The sequence below is a fragment of the Nerophis ophidion genome, linkage group LG27 (genome assembly GCF_033978795.1).
Source record: "Nerophis ophidion isolate RoL-2023_Sa linkage group LG27, RoL_Noph_v1.0, whole genome shotgun sequence".
NCBI lineage: Eukaryota > Metazoa > Chordata > Actinopteri > Syngnathiformes > Syngnathidae > Nerophis > Nerophis ophidion.
This window is the reverse complement of record NC_084637.1, coordinates 35,065,023-35,086,227: the sequence shown is the minus strand read 5'-3', so window position 1 is coordinate 35,086,227 and position 21,205 is coordinate 35,065,023. Positions and strand designations below refer to the sequence as shown.

At 42.0% G+C, this 21,205-nt stretch overlaps 2 protein-coding genes and 1 long non-coding RNA gene across 11 annotated transcripts; 1 reads left to right on the top strand and 2 right to left on the bottom strand.

The window, feature by feature from the left end:
• Positions 1-1,839: 1,839 nt before the first annotated feature.
• chst10 (carbohydrate sulfotransferase 10) lies at positions 1,840-12,292 on the bottom strand. 9 transcript variants are annotated; one of them, XM_061889034.1, is made up of 7 exons: positions 12,135-12,292; positions 11,042-11,220; positions 9,572-9,678; positions 9,278-9,503; positions 9,163-9,196; positions 7,139-7,244; positions 1,840-3,674 (listed from the first exon to the last, which is right to left on the bottom strand). In XM_061889034.1, the coding sequence occupies exons 2-7, from the start codon at positions 11,141-11,143 to the stop codon at positions 3,122-3,124; spliced, it is 1,128 nt and encodes a 375-aa protein (XP_061745018.1). In that variant the 5' UTR covers positions 11,144-11,220; positions 12,135-12,292; the 3' UTR covers positions 1,840-3,121. The 9 variants fall into 9 exon arrangements, with proteins under 9 accessions (XP_061745018.1, XP_061745020.1, XP_061745021.1 ...); XM_061889036.1 differs by having other exon boundaries at positions 12,043-12,291; XM_061889037.1 differs by having other exon boundaries at positions 11,042-11,215; positions 12,043-12,291.
• On the top strand, positions 11,872-12,710 carry LOC133544034 (uncharacterized). The gene is made up of 2 exons (XR_009804575.1): positions 11,872-12,010; positions 12,227-12,710. It is a non-coding gene; the product is annotated as an uncharacterized LOC133544034 (long non-coding RNA).
• A 3,020-nt stretch (positions 12,711-15,730) lies between these two features.
• rpl31 (ribosomal protein L31) lies at positions 15,731-20,882 on the bottom strand. Its single transcript, XM_061889529.1, has 5 exons — positions 20,757-20,882; positions 20,231-20,334; positions 20,031-20,156; positions 15,875-15,987; positions 15,731-15,805 (listed from the first exon to the last, which is right to left on the bottom strand). Exons 2-5 carry the CDS (start codon positions 20,332-20,334, stop codon positions 15,774-15,776), a joined length of 375 nt encoding a protein of 124 aa, XP_061745513.1. The 5' UTR covers positions 20,757-20,882; the 3' UTR covers positions 15,731-15,773.
• Between the last annotated feature and the right edge of the window lie 323 nt (positions 20,883-21,205).

Sequence of the window (21,205 nt, the reverse complement as noted above, 5' to 3'; positions counted from 1 at the left end):
AATTTCTTGCAATGTCACTTTGAGAAACGTTGTTCTTAAACTGTTTGACTATTTGCTCACACAGTTGTGGACAAAGGGGTGTACCTCGCCCCATCCTTTCTTGTGAAAGACTGAGCATTTTTTGGGAAGCTTTTTTTATAGCCAATCATGGCACCCACCTGTTCCCAATTAGCCTGCACACCTGTGGGATGTTCCAAATAAGTGTTTGATGAGCATCCCTCATCTTTATCAGTATTTATTGCCACCTTGCAAATAACTGTATATTGTACAGGTTCAGTGGCCACGGATGAAGTGCTGGCTGTCCAGAGTCGGGACCGGGGGTGGACCGCTCGCCTGTGCATCTTTTGGGGACATCTCTGCGCTGCTGAACGTCCCTGCTCGGGATGGTCTCCTGCTGGCCCCACTATGGACTGGACTCTCACTATTATGTTAGATCCACTATGGACTGGACTCTCACTATTATGTTAGATCCACTATGGACTGGACTGTCACTATTATGTTAGATCCACTATGGACTGGACTCTCACGATTATGTTAGATCCACTATGGACTGGACTCTCACTATTATGTTAGATCCACTATGGACTGGACTCTCACTATTATGTTAGATCCACTATGGACTGGACTCACACTATTATGTTAGATCCACTATGGACTGGACTCTCACTATTATGTTAGATCCACTATGGACTGGACTCTCACTATTATGTTAGATCCACTATGGACTGGACTCCCACTATTATGTTAGATCCACTATGGACTGGACTCCCACTATTATGTTAGATCCACTATGGACTGGACTCACACTATTATGTTAGATCCACTATGGACTGGACTCTCACTATTATGTTAGATCCACTATGGACTGGACTCTCACTATTATGTTAGATCCACTATGGACTGGACTCCCACTATTATGTTAGATCCACTATGGACTGGACTCCCACTATTATGTTAGATCCACTATGGACTGGACTCTCACTATTATGTTAGATCCACTATGGACTGGACTCTCACACTATTATGTTAGATCCACTATGGACTGGACTCTCACTATTATGTTAGATCCACTATGGACCGGACTCTCACTATTATGTTAAATCCACTATGGACTGGACTCTCACACTATTATGTTAGATCCACTATGGACTGGACTCTCACACTATTATGTTAGATCCACTATGGACTGGACTCTCACTATTATGTTAGATCCACTATGGACTGGACTCTCACTATTATGTTAGATCCACTATGGACTGGACTCTCACTATTATGTTAGATCCACTATGGTCTGGACTCTCACTATTATGTTAGATCCACTATGGACTGGACTCTCACTATTATGTTAGATCCACTATGGACTGGACTCTCACTATTATGTTAAATCCACTATGGACTGGACTCTCACACTATTATGTTAGATCCACTATGGACTGGACTCTCACTATTATGTTAAATCCACTATGGACTGGACTCACACTATTATGTTAGATCCATTATGGACTGGACTCTCACACTATTATGTTAGATCCATTATGGACTGGACTCTCACTATTATGTTAGATCCATTGCACCGGTCTCCCTTAGAGGGGTGGGGGCTTACCCACATTTGCGGTCCTCTCCAAGGTTTCTCATAGTCATTCTCACTGACGTCCCACTGGGTTGTGAGTTTTTCCTTGCCCTCATGTGGGCGCTGATCCGAGGATGCCGTTATGTCTTGTGCAGCCCTTTGAGACACTTGTGATTTAGGGCTATATAAATAAACATTGATTGATTGAAGAGTATTACGACTTAGTGTTTAAGAAAGACTGACTTACACTGTACACACAAGACATGGAAGACGTTAGAAAAAATATTTTAATGAACAACGCCTTACTTTTATCCCTGTAGTTGTCCTGCACACTGGAAGAGACTACGAGGACTACGAGGACTACTGGGACTCCTGTGCTGCACGTCATAGCAGGAGAACTTCCACATGCTCAAATACATTTGCTGTGTTTGAGCAGCGGGCAAGTGGCCAACATTATTCAGTGTTAACTCACACATAACGATGCAAAAGCTACATATCTTACTTTAAAATGATAGACTTTATTATTATTATTGTCATGAGAGTTGCTCTAGTGCAGCAAGGACTAGTGTCAAAGTCCACTGGGGGAAATCCAGCAGTACCTCACAAAAAGAGAGTACACATTTCTGCATTTATTTTTTGATTAACACTGAAGAAATGACACTTGATCTGTGTACTCACTCATGTAGCCCGCCATGTACACACTTATACTGTACATCAAACATGTAGCCCGCCATGTACACACTTATATTGTACATCAAACATGTAGCCCGCCATGTACACACTTATACTGTACATTTGTGTACTCACTTATGTGCACACTTATACTGTACATCAAACATGTAGCCCGCCATGTACACACTTATACTGTACATTTGTGTACTCACTTATGTGCACACTTATACTGTACATCAAACATGTAGCCCGCCATGTACACACTTATACTGTACATTTGTGTACTCACTTATGTACACACTTATACTGTACATCAAACATGTAGCCAGCTATGTACATCAAACACTTCACCTTGTATCAAAGTCTCATTTCTTCAGTGTTGTCCCATGAAAGGACAGCAAAATATTAGCAGAAAGGTGAGGTCCTCTACAGTAGTTTGTCATTAGCTTGATATAAATAACAAAAGCAGTATTGCAGGTTAAAGACCACGTACATGTCATACTTTGTAATCGGTCTAAAACACTGTACCAAGGCTCCTTGTGACTAAAAGCTACATCAAAAAATGTCATAAGCAGTAGTGAAGACATGTGTCCATTGGTAGGAGTACTAGAACAACCTCCATCTTGACCCACCTTGGAAAAAGCACAATGATGCAGAATAAAGGCATCATCGCACCTCAGAGGTGCTTCTATTTAGCGCCGCCTCTCTCAGGAAACATCACAGACCTTGGGCGAGTGTGGAGAAAATACAAAAATGTTATTTCTGAGTTATACTCTATAAAACTAATCCAAATAGGAGTGCAAAGGAACATGCTCTTTCACATTGAATAGAATGTTGTCATAAATATGGTTGTTGTCGATGGTTACTTCCTGCAGAATGTCAGAGGAGGAGAAAGTCAGGTGTGGGGTATCCAAATAAGTGAAAGTCCCCCTCGAAGCGCTCATAGAGGCGCCTGATGTCCCGCTTGCTGATTCCTGAGAAGTAGCGTTCCACCTTGGTCTTGTTGTAGCGTGTGATGCCGGGAGGGATGGCGGGGTAGGACACCAGATGATCGATGGCGGCTCTCCTCAGGATGTGGGCGGCGTCTCGCTCCAGTGTCTCGTGGTGGCCTATGACGTCGTAGCGGATGTCACACGGCGCGCACAACTCGGCATACGTCACCCAGTGGATGATGTGCTCGCCAAACTGACGGTCCATGCGGCGCCGGCCCTCTGTGTCCCCCAGGTAACGCACAAAGTCCTCGAAGTGCAAGCCGGACGCGGAAAGGCCGCTGTCGCGGTGGCTTTTGCGGTATTTGCGAATGATGGCGGGAGCGATGTCGTGCTTGTACCACGGCTCAAAACGGGGGTTCTTGATGAACTTGTCCTTAAATGCGGAGATCAGGCGCTCGAATGGATCTCTCACGATGAAAAACTTAAAGTAAGAGTTCAATCTGTTGAGCAGAACAACTTCATATGTAAATTGTCGGAAGATCGAAAAAAAACAACATTTTTTTCATTCGGTCTCCTTTTGACACAACTGCAAACAAACAGCACAAAACCTGGAAAAATCCTGGTCTTAGCATTGTGTGTAAATACTCAGATTCTATACGTTCTGTCAGGGTTGTAACAAATGTAACCAATTGTCATGTCTTGTGATCATCTTTTGTTTAGTTATGTTCTCTTTTGCTTAAGACTCAATTGTTTCCTGTTTTTGCACTTCCTTGTTTGTTTTGTTTCCATGACTACCCATTAGTTTTCACCTGTCCTCATGTCACACACCTGTCTCTCGTTTTGCACTCGCACACCTGTCACTAATCATGTCTATTATTTAAAGCAAAAGTTGCCAGGAAATCTTTACCTCTACTCACATCATGCCATGCCACCTCCACTCTGCTTCTTGCCATTTTTACGGTTTCATGCTTAGTTCACACTGCCTGTTTCATAGTTCCATGCCAAGTAAGTTTTTGTTTATTGTTCATAGTTTCTGCCTTTGTGCAAGTTTTGTTTCATTAGTCAAGTTTGTTCTCCGCCATTGTGCGCGCCTTTTGTTTGCTTCTTTTTTTGTAGCAATAGTGTTAAAATAAAAGATGTCATTACCTTCACGCCTTGCCCGCTCCAACTTTCCTTTGTATTCCGGAAAAAACAAACCCCAAAGTCCACGTATTGACACCAATCATTTGCAGCCTTGCAACGTCCCCGAGTGCTAAGTGCTATTGCGGCGTGCTACTGCCCCTCAGAACCCTCAGGCGGAGATTGATGTGAGCTTCCAGAAACCCTGACCTGACTTTCTAAATCAAATGCTTTCAGCGGAATATGTACAATAAAAGTGAACTATGTTTTACATGGATTAGTTCCAGCTCCAACAAAGATGCGGATGTCCCTTCAGTCGTCGTCGTTCACTTCTACTACAAAAGGAATCTAAGGAACGAGCCAACCAGAGTTGCGGTGGTTCGTAGGCCTGGGTCCTGTGTGTCAAAGTCGAGGCCAGATATGGGTCACGAATGATTTAACTATGGCCCCAGGGAGGATATTTGATTAGTATTAGAAGCGGCCCACAAGCCACAGCCGCCTGCTGCTGTTTTGCATGCACCAATACTCAATCAGTGTCATCAAGTCATAAAAAAGGGGTCCCACAGCAACTTTTTGGGGTCCCTCTTTTTTATAAATGTTTTGAAAACAAATGATAAAAATATGCATTATCCTTTTATATCTCACATTCTATATGGTGTTTTGGAAAAAGGTTGTCATAAACGTTACTTCATTCATTAAAAAAAAATACAAAAGAAAACACATTTTTATGCATACTGGTATGTAAATATATTCACTTATAAACATTCACTTTCTTCTTTCTTTCATGGATCTAAACTTTAACGCTGCTGGTATTGTTTTATATATTTTTATTCTAATATTTTCAGAGTTTGTTTGTTCTATTTTTGACCAAAAGTAAGACAAAGAAAACAATCTGATGTTTAATGGCATGATTTTAATAGTCCGGCCCAAGTGTGCACAGATTTTCCTCCATTCGATACTTGAGCTAAAATGAGTTTGACACCCCTGGTCGAGGTTGATAGTCAATAAATTAATTAATCAAACGCTAAATAAAAATGAAGTCAATAACTTTGCTATGTCCGTTTGTTTTTTTTCCATCACCTGCTTTCAACGAAGGTGCAAAGAGGATTGTGCAAGTCTCTCAGCGCTTTTGATAATAGTGATTAAGTTAAAAGTAGCAATGATTGTCACACACACACTAGGTGTGGTGAAATGTGTCCTCTGCATTTGACCCATCACCTTGTTCACCACCTGGGATGTGAGGGGAGCAGTGGGCAGCAGAGGTGCCGCGCTCGGGAATCATTTATGGTGATTTAACCCCCAATTCCAAGCCTTGATGCTGAGTGTCAAGCAGGGAGGTCATGAGTCCCATTTTTTTTATAGTCGGCTGGGGTTTGAACTCACAACCTGCCGATGTCAGGGCGGACACTAACCACTAGGCCACCGAGTAGATCAACCTGTTATTTTTGCCATTTTGATGTATATAACTAGCAGTCTCTTTTTAACGGTATCGTTTTTTTTTCCCCCTTCTTAAACTACAACTCGACTACATCAGCAGATACATAAATACACATTCCCATATTTAGTATTTCAAATAAAAATAGTGAAGTCAATGGTGATAAACACCGTTCAGGCACCAGCTTGTTTGCACTGCATGAAAAAAGTTGTCTTTTTTTCCCACTGCAGCCACTGGAGTTCTGTTTTTCAGAAATTAAAAGTTGAAAGACACTAAAGTGAACATTATGGTTTTACACTTCTTGCATACAATGTTTCCATTGTCACTTTAAAAACACTCAATTATAAGTTGTTGTTTTTTTAAGACTTGTTTGTAACTGTGGACAATCCTGCAAAATGGTTTGCACTTAAAAAAATACTTTGTAGTAATAAAAATGATAAGGTAGTTTGAAAATGATATTTGTGTTCAAATACAGTAAGAGTGTATTTGAATGTTATAATGTTACACATTATAACATTTGAAGTCTTTTTGGGGCATATACTACAATAATATCTTACCATGGCCTTAATACCATGATAATATCCAACGGTGACATTTTGATGGCGTTACAGTCCCAGTAAAAAGTGTCCATGATTGAAACATATTGCAGCCTAGAAGACATTATTCAATATCAACATGTATGAAATAGTTGTAGTTGCATATTACTCACAGATACAAAGTGTCCAAGGCAGAAGTGCAATAACAAACATGTCCGCATCATGAGCTTAATTTAATTACCTGTTGTGGCCACTAGGTGGCACAATAAAACTAATTACCACTCCACTTCATATTAAAGCCATCAAAAGTCTGTTATAAAGGTTAGTGTTTTTCATATCAACCATTGTACTCGCTCCACATCCATTGCTTTCGGTCCCCTAGGGGGGGGGCCCACATTTGTGGTCCTCTCCAAGGTTCTCATAGTCATCATTGTCACCGAAGTCCCACTGGGTGTGAGTTTTCCTTGCCCTTTTGTGGGTTCTTCCCAGGATGTCGTAGTCGTAGTGGTTTGTGCAGTCCTTTGAGACATTTGTGATTTACGGCTATATTAATAAACATTGATTGATTGATTGATTGATTGATTGATTTGATCAGGCAATAAAAAGTATGTAATACGATTTGTGATGATATCATTTTGGTTCAACATTGGTATCGGCCAATACTCAAAGCTGCAATATTGTTAGTTGTATCGGGACAGCATTACTTTGTTATGACTTTGAATTACAGTATCACATGCCTTCAAATATATCAAACTGAATGAAAAAGCCCGAGTCAGTGAGCAGGTGTCTTTGATCAGCTGATTAGTGATCAAACAGGTCCAATAGTCTAGGATTAGTCAACTATTGTTAGTTGCATGCCACCTGACTGACTTACCTGAGTGCAACTTCTTGTGGTTTGAAGGAGGAGAGGCGGGGCAGGCCGTTCTTCTCATGGTCATGGACCAGGTTCTCCGGGATCTCCTCCACACTGGAGTAGGTTCCTGCCGACAACAAGAACACAAAAGCTCTCAATGAAGGCGGACGCTTCCCTTCCTTCTATCTCTACCTTATTTTTCCTGCTTTTGCTTCTTTGTCCTGTCTTCTCTTAACTTTCTTGGAGCTTCTTTTTGCAATGCTTTCCAAAATCTAAACAACGGAATTGACCAACTTGCCTCTTAACAAAACTGAAGAAGTCTTGGACGATAAGCTGAGTTGCGGAGGAAACTGTCTGTCCTGACGGAACATTTGTTGCTGTGTGCACGGTGGACTCTGGAAGAAGTGGAGACTTGTGTGCCTGCCCATTCTTTCAGTGGAGGACATTTAGGACACCTGCCTGTTGGGGACCAGGTCTACAGGACAACTGCTGATTGGCGTAAGCGGTGCTTTGGTCTATCGACAAATTCAAAAAGATGCCGTCAGCCATTCTAGGTAACCTAAAGCTGCCACAAACTGACTGAGGGGTTGGTTGGAGCTGTGGGCCTTCATCAACTAAATTGCAAAGTGAAAAACATCTTGGAGTCGCTGCCTGCTCTGTTAGGCCAAGTTGTGATCATTTGAAGACCAGAAAAGGACAATTACAGTGAAACGTTTACATTTCTTTTCAATCGCTCAAACACAAACATTCGAAGCTGGATTTCGTCTTCCCGCTGGAACGGCGAGGTGGAAAACAATCTGCAAAAACACCAAGGTCAAGACCGCATGTGTCTCCTCAAACTTATGTAAACACATGTTTACATCTCTGCAAAACACACACACACACACACACACACACACACACACACACACACACACACACACACACACACACACACACACACACACACACACACACACACACACACACACACACACACACACACACACACACACGGCTTTGCAGTGTGTCAAGTTTGCATGTCGTAATATGTGTTTATATGTGCTTATGTTGATTGAGGTTTTTTTCTGGTCTCAAACGGAGTCACCCCCATTTCCCAAAGCTATTGGGGGTTGTTTTTTTTCTCTCCTTTCTCCTCCTCAAGTTTAACTTTACTTCCTACCGCTTTAAGGTGGCCCACTTGGTGGCGACCCATCAGTCTTCCTGTTCTGTCTCACCCTGTGTACCCTGTATACCCTGTATACCCTGTGTACCCTGTGCGCCATGTATACCCTGTGTACCCTGTATACTCTGTGTACCCTGTGTACCCTGTATACCCTGTGCGCCATGTATACCCTGTATACCCTGTGTGCCCTGTATACCCTGTGCGCCATGTATACCCTGTGTACCCTGTGTACCCTGTGCGCCATGTATACCCTGTGTACCCTGTATACTCTGTGTACCCTGTGTACCCTGTATACCCTGTATACCCTGTGCGCCATGTATACCCTGTATACCCTGTGTACGCTGTGTACCCTGTATACCCTGTGTACGCTGTGTACCCTGTATACCCTGTGTGCCCTGTGTACCCTGTATACCCTGTGCGCCATGTATACCCTGTGTACCCTGTGCACCCTGTGCACCCTGTGTACCCTGTATACCCTGTATACTCTGTGTACCCTGTGTACCCTGTGTACCCTGTGCGCCATGTATACCCTGTATACCCTGTGTACGCTGTGTACCCTGTATACCCTGTGTACCCTGTATACCCTGTATACCCTGTGCGCCATGTATACCCTGTATACCCTGTGTACGCTGTGTACCCTGTATACCCTGTGTACGCTGTGTACCCTGTATACCCTGTGTGCCCTGTGTACCCTGTATACCCTGTGCGCCATGTATACCCTGTGTACCCTGTGCACCCTGTGTACCCTGTGTACCCTGTGCACCCTGTGTACCCTGTGCACCCTGTGTACTTTGTGTACCCTGTGCACCCTGTGTACCCTGTGCACCCTGTGCACCCTGTGTACCCTGTGCACCCTGTGCACCCTGTGTACCCTGTGTACCTTGTGTACCCCGTCCGTTCTTCAACGGATTTGACTGAAAAGAAATTATGTTTCACTTTTGTATGTGCAATTACAATAAAGTTCTATTCCAAAAACGTTGCAGACTTCCACGTACCGTTGAGAGCAATGAGGACCTTCTTCCATTGGGTGTTTCCCACTTTGGGTGTCTGGCAGAACAAGATGCTGTGCTTGTCACAAACAAAGATGCGGTCCAGGACGAACTTGCTGATGGGGACGTGAGTGCTATTCCTGAGTTGACTGTCCTTACAAACAGTTGAGAGCAGCTGGATTCGCTGGGCCAGAACGCCTTCCCACTCAGTCGTCGCAGGGGAAGCTGAGGACTGACCTCACACACAATAAATCATGAATTATTCTTCATATGAGTGGTTTCGAAATTAGCGACTGGTACCTGATCTTGTTGCGGTGCAAGAGTTTTTCCAGAAGTGGGCATTGAAAGCTTTGCCACCTTGTGTCCTGACAACGTCCAGTTCTGAACACCAGCCACCTCGCCATAGTCTGGAGAGGCAAAACATTCAGATTAGTAGAGGTGGGGAAAATAATACCTTTTTACATGCAATTCAGACATGGACGACTACAGAATTGATTAGTGAACGTCAATATTAGATAATAGATGCATTTATTGCAACTAAAGTGATGCAGACATTTCTACATTTTGGTTGACTGCAGCGAGCCACCTCACCGAGAGATCCGACCACCTACTTTACTCTCAGGTACTTATGCTTCACTTTTGCACACATTTTCATTCATTTAAATAATTTGGGAATCAATTTAACTGTTTCTTATTCGAAATTACATGTTTTTTAAACTTGCAAGTGATAAACGCTAATTTAGTGAAACAATAAGAAATGTAAAACTGTGTCTATCGATTTTTTATATGTGGTTAAGTTAAATATGGTTAAGTTGCAATAATTTCACCTCAAAATTGTGTGTACATTACAGTAAACAAAAGAACAGTAAATGATTAATGGGTTGTACTTGTATAGCACTTTTCTACCTTCAAGGTACTCAAAGCGCTTTGACACTACTTCCACATTTACCCATTCACACACACATTCACACACTGATGGAGGGAGCTGCCATGCAAGGCAGTATTTCCTTGAACCAGCACCCATCAGGAGCAAGGGTGAAGTGTCTTGCTGTGTCTTGTTGATTTTTTGGGTGTATTGCTGTGAATGCCAAAAACAGCACCTTAGTTTATTACAGTACAAAAAGTACTGTTTTTCATTTAGATAAAAATGCTGTAAAAACCACAGCAAAATTTCACAATTTTACTATGAAATCTAATGCTACTTTTATATTGCACCATTTCATGGATAACTTGCTTTTAAATCAATTTTGGTAGTATTTATTCATTTTTAAAAAATGGATTGAATGTTGAGAACATATTTTTGCATAATTAGACAATATTTAACATAATTTGTGATTACATGGAGTACTTTTTTTTCTTCTACAAAAACAGAAGGTAATAATACATTTAGTGAAAAAAAAAAAAAATTACCATACTTTATTGAAACATTATTTCCAGGCTTTTGAGGACCAAATCAAATGAAGCGGTGGGCCACATCTGAGTTTGACAGCTGTGGATTAGTCTGTAAAAAACTAAGTTAGTTAGATATTAATTGAATATGTTAAACTTGACTAATTCAGTGTTAATATTTGAGTGGGTCTAACTGAAAACAGAGGGTCCTGAGGTAAAAAAAAAAAAAAAGAAAGAAAAATAAATAAGGAACCCCGTGGTATTCTAGTCTAGTAGTTTTTCAAGATCAAAATAGGGCCACATGCAAAATATTGTTTCGGGCTAAAAGAAAAGCTTAGGGCTGGCTCTGGTAAAAAAAAACAGACACATAACAGAACTTACCGTTGACAGCTTTGTAGCTGATAAACTTGGTGACGAACATGAGGAAGAGCAGCACCAGGGCGCAAGCGCGCAGGAGCCAGCCGTGGTGCCGCATCGCTGCATCGGCCAGCGGCGATGGACGCTCTGGGTAGCGACTCCCACCTCCACCTCCACCTCCACCCAGCAAGCTCAGCCCTTAACTGCAGCAGGAGAGTGGTGCAGCTGTAGTTACCCGTGCAAACTTTCACTCGTGAGCAGCCACAAACAATACTGGAGCTGCTTGTTTACTGCACTTCACCGCCGACGTCAAGCCAGACATTAAATCACACTGTGATGACGTCATCCTGATTACAGAATGTTTCTCCATCATGTAATACAGTACTATGTACAAATACTGCCAACATTTTAGAAGATAATTAAAGAGTTATTACTCTATAATGCTGCGATGAGGTGGCGACTTGTTCAGGGTGTACCCAGCCTTCCGCCCAATTGTAGCTGAGATAGGCACCAGCCCCCCCGCGACCCCAAAGGGAATAAGCGGTAGAAAATGGATGGATGGATACTTTGTAATGATGTCATCCTGATGACAGAATATTTCCCCATAATGTAATACAGTACTATTTATTGATACTGGCAACATTTGATAAGACAATTAAAGAGTTAATACTCTGTTATGTCATCCTGATGACAGAATATTTCCCCATAATGTAATACACTACTATTTATTGATACTGGCAACATTTGATAAGCCACTTAAAGAGGTGATCTAGAGATGATGAAGAGCAGCTATTGATGTAGAAACGTCCCAGGTTACAACAGCAGTTGTTGTATTGTTCATCCGTGCGGTTGAACGTGACTCCGCCCCCCGTGCGGTCATCAGCGCACCTGTCGCAGGTGAGACATATTTGCTGAGAATAAACAATCGGCACGACACAGAACCTCCCAAACGCCACACAGCTGCCTTCCTCGCAGGAATACATAACATTTGTGGTAAGTATTGTATCAAAGGTGTCCATTCTTACCGCCGTAGAACAGAGTTTGTGCGGGAAAGGAGTAGAAGTGCGGCGTCATGATGTTTGTTGGTAAGTATTGTATCAAAGGTGTCCATTCTTACCGCCGTAGAACAGAGTTTGTGCAGGAAAGGAGTAGAAGTGCAGCGTCATGATGTTTGTTGTTTGTTTGTTGACCACACTGTGTCTTATTTAGCTAACCTTCTTCTGCTGCTGCTCCCATTATGTGCTGACTGACATCCTCTACTCACTACTGCCCCTAGCGGCATGGCGCTTTCGATGCTCTTCTTCTTCTCCGTGGCATATTGGCGGTTGGAAAGTCAACTTGAGGTGCAACAGCGCCACTAACTAGACTAGCGTGCGTGGACAACATTACTTTCATTAAAACTATTGACAAATTCTACCCAAGTAAATGTTCATTTTTTTCACAATAAAAAAGTGTTGATAAATAATTTATGTTTTGATTATTTCATCTCCCAATTATTTTGGAATGGGCTTTCTGTTTAAGTGTTGAGTAAGTGTAGACTTTTTAATTAATTAATTAAGAAAAATGTAGACACGAATAGACATTTTGAAAAATAAATGTCATTGCTGCTCTGAAATATGTTTTGTATGTGAGTATTTGTATTTTATTGTTGAAATAACGTTCTGGGAAAATAAAGTTGTACTAATGAAATGAATAGGTTGTACATTGTCTGCTGATTTCCCCAAAATACATCCAGCCATCCATTTTCTACCGCTTATTCCCTTTGGGGTTACGGGGGGCTCTGGTGCCTATCTCAGCTACAATCGGGTGGAAGGCGGGGTACATCCTGGACAAGTCGGGGTTAGTGCGTCTGCCTCACAATACGAAGGTCCTAGTAGTCCTGGGTTCAATCCCAGGCTCGGGATCTTTTGGTGTGAAGTTTGCATGTTCTCCCCGTGACTGCGTGGGTTCCCTCTGGGTACTTTGGCTTCCTCCCACCTCCAAAGACATGCACCTGGGGATATAGGCCCCTCCCACCCCCAAAGACATGCACCTGGGGATAGGCCCCTCCCACCTCCAAAGACATGCACCTGGGGATAGGCCCCTCCCACCTCCAAAGACATGCACCTGGGGATAGGCCCCTCCCACCTCCAAAGACATGCACCTGGGGATAGGCCCCTCCCACCTCCCAAGACATGCACCTGGGGATAGGCCCCTCCCACCTCCAAAGACATGCACCTGGGGATATAGGCCCCTCCCACCCCCAAAGACATGCACCTGGGGATAGGCCCCTCCCACCTCCAAAGACATGCACCTGGGGATAGGCCCCTCCCACCTCCAAAGACATGCACCTGGGAATAGGCCCCTCCCACCTCCAAAGACATGCACCTGGGAATAGGCCCCTCCCACCTCCAAAGACATGCACCTGGGGATAGGTTGATAGACAACACTAAATGGTCCCTAGTGTGTGAATGTGAGTGTGAACGTTGTCTGTCTGTGTTGGCGCTGCGATGAGGTGGCGACTTGTCCAGGGTGTACACCGCCTTCCGCCAAAATACATATTTCTCTACATTCCTTTTGAAGAAAAGTGTGTATTAATAGCACATGTTGACACGGGCAATAAAATAAACGACATGAAAATCGGTTAAGAAAAGAGCAAGTTGTGATTGGTGTTCAATGAACATGCATTGTCTTTAATAACTTTGCTGCGACCAAGACACCCGAGCATGTCCTTCCTTCCTAGCTTGTTTCAGCAACTTCCTTCTTGTCGTGATTGACTATTTTCAGAACTCTGTAACAACGGATTTATATACTGTATTTCCTTGAAGTGCCGCCGGGGCGCTAATTAATTTAAAACCCCTCCTCACTCCTGCGCTTACCAAAGGCATGCGGTAAAAGTAAGCATGTGCTAATTATTTTAAAACCTCTTTTCACTCCGGCACTTACCAAAGGCATGCAGTAAAAATTTGAGTGTGATGTAAGCTTGGACCTTAAATTGTATTGAATAGCTCTTAATCTTCTTCCCTTTATGCAATTTCAAATGATTGAAATCAGCCTCCATTTTGAAAATGATGACATGGGAAGTGTCACTCGTGACGTGACAAGTTTGACCCGGCGGTAATATTAAGCATGCGCTAATTATTTTGCGAAGCGAGTTTGACCCGGCAGTAACTCAAGGCAGGCGCATGCTATGTATGCCCTGCGGCAATTCAAGGAAATAGGGTAATCCCTATTGGAACCATTTCCACAGGCCAATGTTTCATTCTTCTTGCACCTGAGTAAGTGTTTGGCATATCCAGCAGCGGACTTGTTTGCTCCTGCAACCAGACGTGACGTCACCATCCCACTGCCAACATGGCGACCGACAGCATCAATAAAATACAGCGTGAGTGGTTTTGCAAACCTCTCTGACAGGACGCTAGCTATGGGCGCTCCTAAAAGTCATTGTCTAATATGTGTATAGTGCACCAGGAATTGCCATCATTCCATCTTCTTCCGCTTATCCGAGGTCGGGTCGCGGGGGCAGCAGCCTAAGCAGGGAAGCCCAGACTTCCCTCTCCCCGGGCACTCGGTCCAGCTCTGCCTGGGGGATCCCGAGGTGTTCCCAGGCCAGCCGGGAGACATAGTCTTCCCAACGTGTCCTCCTACCAGTTGGACGTGCCCTAAACACCTCCCTAGGGAGGCGTTCGGGTGGCATCCTGACCAGATGCCCGAACCACCTCATCTGGCTCCTCTCCATGTGGAGGAGCAGCGGCTTTACTTTGAGTTCCTCCCGGATGGCAGAGCTTCTCACCCTATCTCTAAGGGAGAGCACCCCTACCCGGTGGAGGAAACTCATTCCGGCTGCTTGTACCCGTGATCTTATCCTTTCGGTCATGACCCAAAGCTCATGACCATAAGTGAGGATGGGAACGTAGATCCACTGGTAAATTGGGAGCTTTTCCTTCCAGCTCAGCTCCTTCTTCACCACAACCAAGGAATTGTGGGAGACAAAAAAAAAAAAAGAGCAAAAAGGTACAATAAATTATCTTTTTCCCCTCATGCTTATTTCATTTATTGTGCTTTTTTAATGTCAGAATTCCAACTCTCCATTTATAGTAGTTTTATTTTATCAAGTTTGGTTTCATCCATTTTCAGTACCACTTCTCTTTAAAAGGATTGCCAGCACCTAGAATCTATCCCCTCTAAGTACATCAGACTGTATAATGCATGTGCTCCTTCTTGACTGCACTTAAATGTAGAATATTATATATAATTATTGTTTGTGAGCAAACTGTGGTGCTGAACTTTCCCCAGGGATCAATAAAGTACTTTCTATTCTATTCTAAAAGCCCTTAAGGGGAAATCCACTCACACTTTATAGTCACACATTTGAATGTAAAACATGACCTTTTAGTTTAGAGTTGCACTAAATACCACATGAAGGTGAGGCAGCAAGCTAACTTAACCTTAATTATATTTCAATACGTCACCGAGACACATTTCTTGAATGTGTAAATGTACTTGGCAAAAAAAAAAGATTCCAATCAGGATTTTTTCTTCCTGAAAGACAATATTTTGTGATTTCAAATATTTATTGTATCATTGTTAAGCGTATTGTTGCACCCATTCATCCATCCATTTTTTCTACAGCGTGTCCCTTTCGGGTTGCAGGGGGTGCTGGAGTACCCATGAACAATTAATTGGTGAATATTTTTGCTTATAGGTAGGTAGTTGGGGAAAAAAGACACTGCATGGATGAACAGTTGTGTTTATTCCACTGACAAACGGGGCATGTTTAGTTCTCATCAACATTAACAGTCTGCAGACCTGTAGGAAAGATGGCAAACATTAAGAAGAAATAAAGTGCGTGTGAATGCATAAAAACAGCATGAATACCTTTGCATGTGGTGACAGGAACATATGTGACCAAGGTGTAGAGCTTGTTGGGAGAGTCCTCATCCTCATTACGCTTCCTGGACAGACGCACACGTATCCTGTACGGCACGTTCCTGTGGAAACATCATGCTCAAACTCTAATGATGCTAACTTTTTATTTCATTTCCATAACTGTGGTCCTTGTGTCCTTCTGTTATAGATTATTATTCCTACTGGGAAACTTGGGCTTTGTCTCTTTGACTTCTACAGTGAAAGCCACTTAACTTGATGTCAACATAAGCGGTTGTCAACATAGCTTTGACTTCTACAGTGAAAGCCACTTAACTTGATGTCAACATAAGCGGTTGTCAACATAGCTTTGACTTCTGCAGTGAAAGCCACTTAACTTGATGTCAACATAAGCGGTTGTCAACATAGCTGAGATCAAAAGCAACCATTGCATCTGACATTGAAGACAATGGTCGATAAAAGATTCATGCATCTACGGCACTTGACATCCATCAATCCATTTTCTACCACGTATTCCCTTTTAGGGATCGCGGGGGCGCTGGCGCCTATCTCAGCTACAATCGGGCGGAAGGCAGGGCACACCCTGGACAAGTCGCCACCGCTTGACATCATTTTCCTCAATTTGTGCATTTGATTTTGTTGGCAGAAGTGATTGGAGTGACTCAAGCATCAAGTATTCTGTTGGGTGTGTTTCAGGTTTGGGCCATAGGGGGCAGTGATGTTCAGCAAAGGCTAACAAAAAATATAAATTCAATTGGAACATTTTGTTAGCTTCTGTCTTCAAATCCAAGTTAATGCTGGCCTGCTTTTTTGCTCCTAACATGAACCACCGTGTTAACCAAGACAGTCATGCTGCTTAACCATGTAACACATTTTAACCCCTTTTTGGGAGGTCTAAACCCATACCAAATTTTGCTGGATGTTATATAGTCCCACAAATTATATTGTCAGCATTATTCGAGACCAAATTAAGCACAATGTAATCACAATACTTGTAATGCAAGTAACCATTTCAAATGCAGTATATATATATATATATATTTTTTTTTTTTGCCATATAAATTGGAAGGTAAGAACTAGTAATTATCCTAAATAAGTGAACACAAATAAAACTGACTCACTCAGTTAGCACAAATTGCTTTTCAATAAATATTAAACATTTTCAGGCACAGTTTTCCCTGTTGGAAAAAACTGGGACAGGTGGTTTGTTCTGTCATCATTTTGGGTGTGAGTTTTCCTTGCCCTTATGTGGGCCTATCGAGGATGTCCTTGTGGTTTGTGCAGCCCTTTGAGACACTAGTGATTTAGGGCTATATAAATAATCATTGATTGATTTCCCAACAAATTGGGCATACTTGTTTGTCCGTGTGAGGGGACGTAAGTAAATCTAAGCAGATAATTGACAAATCACTTCACCAAAAATAAATGAAAATTTACTAAGTTTGCTGACAGCGATTAAAATGTCACCTCTGTGTGTTTGTTTTCAAGCAGGGTGCAAGAGGTCCCCATCTGTGCATGGCTCTCAGCACCTGAGCGCAGTTATTCAATAGTAGAAAGAAATAAAGCTAGCGAGTCAATCTTTGCAAGTGAGTGGCAGCGGTACTGCGAGCTGTGCTGTCCAAACACAGTTGGAAATGTTCCTAAAACGTATTCTTTGAACACAGGACCGCCATTTACAGAATGCTAGACGACTTGTTTATTTCACATTTCTTGTGTATTTCTATTACAACAAACTTGACAAAAGAGAGAAAGAACCAGGAAAGGAACTTTCGACTTGCAAGAACTTTGGTGGGCTATCTTTGTGCTCAGTAAACGCGGATCAGTGGAACTATCCTGCAGTCTTTTTACTCAGCTACATAAAGTAAATTAAGCCGTACTCAAAACAACAAACTCAGCAACTTACTACTCTGAGAATTCCTTGGAGAAATGTGAAAGGAAGGAGGCAGTAGACGAGCGCAATGAAAATCAACGACATCAAATATTACTTGATTACATGTTGCAAAAGTAGTCAGTGAGACTCCATTGTGTAATTAGCCTTAACCCGAGCAAACAGTATGCTAACGCTAACAAGATAATGTTAAAGTTGAGGTTTTGGTGTTTTTGATGTGAGATAAACACTGACATTTATTATTCCTCAAAAGGACCAAAACAAATTGCCAGAGCTTTGAGAATTCATAATTTACTGAGAGGACGACTTTGACTGTTGAACATTGCTGACCATTTGGTACACTTATTTTATTATTTTTTAAATATTATTGCTTTGGATTTCAATGACTTACTTTTTAGTAAAAAACAAACTCTGATCCAATATTGTCTGTTATTTACATGGTATCAGCGTAGAAAAATACTAAACCTCTCCTCCATACGTCATCAGTTTGTTTTGTATACGCTCCCCTGTAATGTGAAATGCTGAGGAAACTCAACCACACACTTCTACAGGAACCAATAGTCAAGAAACTAGAGGTTTCAGGAACCCAAAGTTCCTAAACTTTTGGAGGAAAAGGCTCTACCTCACTCTTAGCTCCACAACCAGTAGCTCTCTCTCTATTTTCATGTTAGCATTTAAGCTAGCAAGCTGGTGCTAGTCAGTTTGTGAGTGGATGAAAGTGGAGTTATCAATCATAAATGTAATCCAATACAGTAATATAACCATTGGGAGTTTTACAGCGGGTATTATCGTTTCTCTTAGATCCCTTGGCCATATTGTGTGCAATGAGATGCAAAATTGAAACTTGTACATGACTTTCTCCTATGACTGCCAAACAAGTTTATAATATTTCTACCTTAATCCTTGCTCCAAAATGCAGTTGCTGTGTGTGAATGCCTAAACGTTACCTGAGATGATGTTCCGCGTTTGTGCTGAGTGATGTAATCCATGCTGGGTTTGTTGCTATCCAGGTAAAATGTTTGGATAGGAGCAAGTAGCCTTAGATATTCTTCATTTGACTCAAGCAACCTGATCACTTAACTTACATTTATGTTAATTGTATACTAACATTTATGACTTCATTTTTACTAATTTACATATTAAAATAACAGAACAAAATCTTAAAGCTTTACAGCTCAGGGTCCATACTGTGCTTAGGGCCTTGTTACAACATCCCCACCAAGCTGCAGTCAGTCCTTGCACCTATGCACAGTGTTTCCTAACCATAGGGCCAGGGCTATTGTTGGGCTGCCAAAAAATAAAACATTTTCAGCTGCGTTCCGTACGAGCCATAGCGGTACTCAGTAGTAATACACTTTCCTCCCACTCATCGCAGCAATGACAATATCAAACAAACAGAAGTCTTTAGCAAAAGTCATTGAGGATTTTCAGCGCAAAAATGACTAAAATGGTTAAACTGTATTAACATTTGCACTTAAAACACTTTTTGTCAGTTTATTTCAGAAACTGTTTTTTAGTAAAAAAATATATTTCAGCACTTAGTAATTGTATGTAAATTTATTTTTCATTAGTTTAGAGTCACGTCTTTGCAATAATTTGAGTAGTATTTAATTTTGTAATCAGTCTAACCTAGCCCAGCAGGCACAAGACTTGTTTTTTTAAGCAGTTATTCAACCAGGTACAATCCCATGGAGATCAAAAATCTCTTTTCCAAGGGAGTCTTGGCCAAGAGGGTCATTGATACAACATTGATTTTGATACATGTCTTTTGAAACAACGTTGGATCCATGCTGTTGGTTGGGAAATGAGCAAATTTCAATGGTCAAATCAACGTCACAACCCGACATTAAATAAATGTCAAAAAGCATGATGTTTCAACTTGTTTGTGTTGTAAAATAATGGGTTGGAAAATGACCAAAAAAGTCAATAGTCAAATCCACATCAGACCTCAACATTGATTAATTACATGTCGTCAAAAAGAAAAGCATGTTGTTCCAGTGTTATGTTTGAGTTGGTCAACGTCATGACCTAATCCAACAACTTTTCAATGTAGTTTTATTGTTTTGTGCCTGCTGGGAAGCCTTGATAAGATTTGTGATTAGCTGCATTTCCATTGCATAAGGTTTTTTGCAAAACAAGAGCGATAGTTCTAAGATTTCAACAAAGTTGATTTCCTGAACAGAAATTCTGACGACACCTGACAATGAACCATGGTAGTGCTTAGGTGTAATAAACAGAAGCATGTAATCGATGTCTTACCTGACACCCTTGCTCCACACGGCCTTATTGAGGCGAGTGTCAATGCGGACATCAGGGGTTCCCATCTCCTTCATAGCAAAGTTGCGGATCTCTTTGATGGCGCGGGGAGCCCTCCTCTTGAAACCTCTTCACAAAGAACAAAAGTGCTTATTGTTCAAGCTTAACTTCCATGAAGATATGCTCGTTGACAAGAGACTCACACTCCATGGATGCGCTTGTGGACATTGATGGTGTACTCTCTGGTCACCACCTCGTTGATGGCTGAACGCCCTTTTTTCTTTTCACCTTTCTTGGTGGGGGCCATCTATTCATGACATGCACACACTTTAAATGCAAACTTTGGAAATGTAAACCACCAACTCCTGGCTTGACTCCTGCTAGAGATAAATAGACAGACTACGTCCCAACAAATACTATGCACTTCTTTAAAATAGTGGTTACAGTTAAGCACACATACTGTTTATACTATACCACATATTTAAAGTGATTACATTCATTCACATATCAAGGCAGACGGGTGCTAAGCTAACAAGCTATCGGTCGACCCACGGTGGCATCGGAGCACCATCTATCTTCTTTAACCATAATCCTACCGCCCAAAACTATTCCAAACAATCTTTACAACAATTGTACATGCAAGCGTAGTCGATGTGGGATCAATTTTGTTGTTTGAAACGTAGGATGGCGGTAGATTACAGAAAAACATTTTCCGCCAAAAGCACTCACCTTAGCGCTCAGCTGAGGCGGAAGTCGGAAGGACGGGAAGAACGCTGAGCATTGTGGGTAAAGGAAACAGGTCCGTCATTTTAACATGTTCGCCAGAAACAATTACACCTAAGTCTGTTCCCGGCTGAAAACAAACAGTATTAAGACGTGTAAAAATGTGCTTATTTCAAAATTTACGCAGTAAAGTGTATATTATATGTGTAAATGTATTCATTATGATCCAGGCAGTGGCTGAGAAGGTAGCGCAAGTTGTACAGTAACCGGAGTTACAGGTGGTCATGGCTCTAGATTAGTTTGACCGTGGGTAAAATTCCTATTATATGAGACATCAAGTGAATGAACTCAATAAATACATGAATAGTGCTTGTCATAGTTCATGTACAAGTCACATGATGACATGAATACGATTATCACCTTTCATCTCCATCCATCCAACCATTTCTACCGCT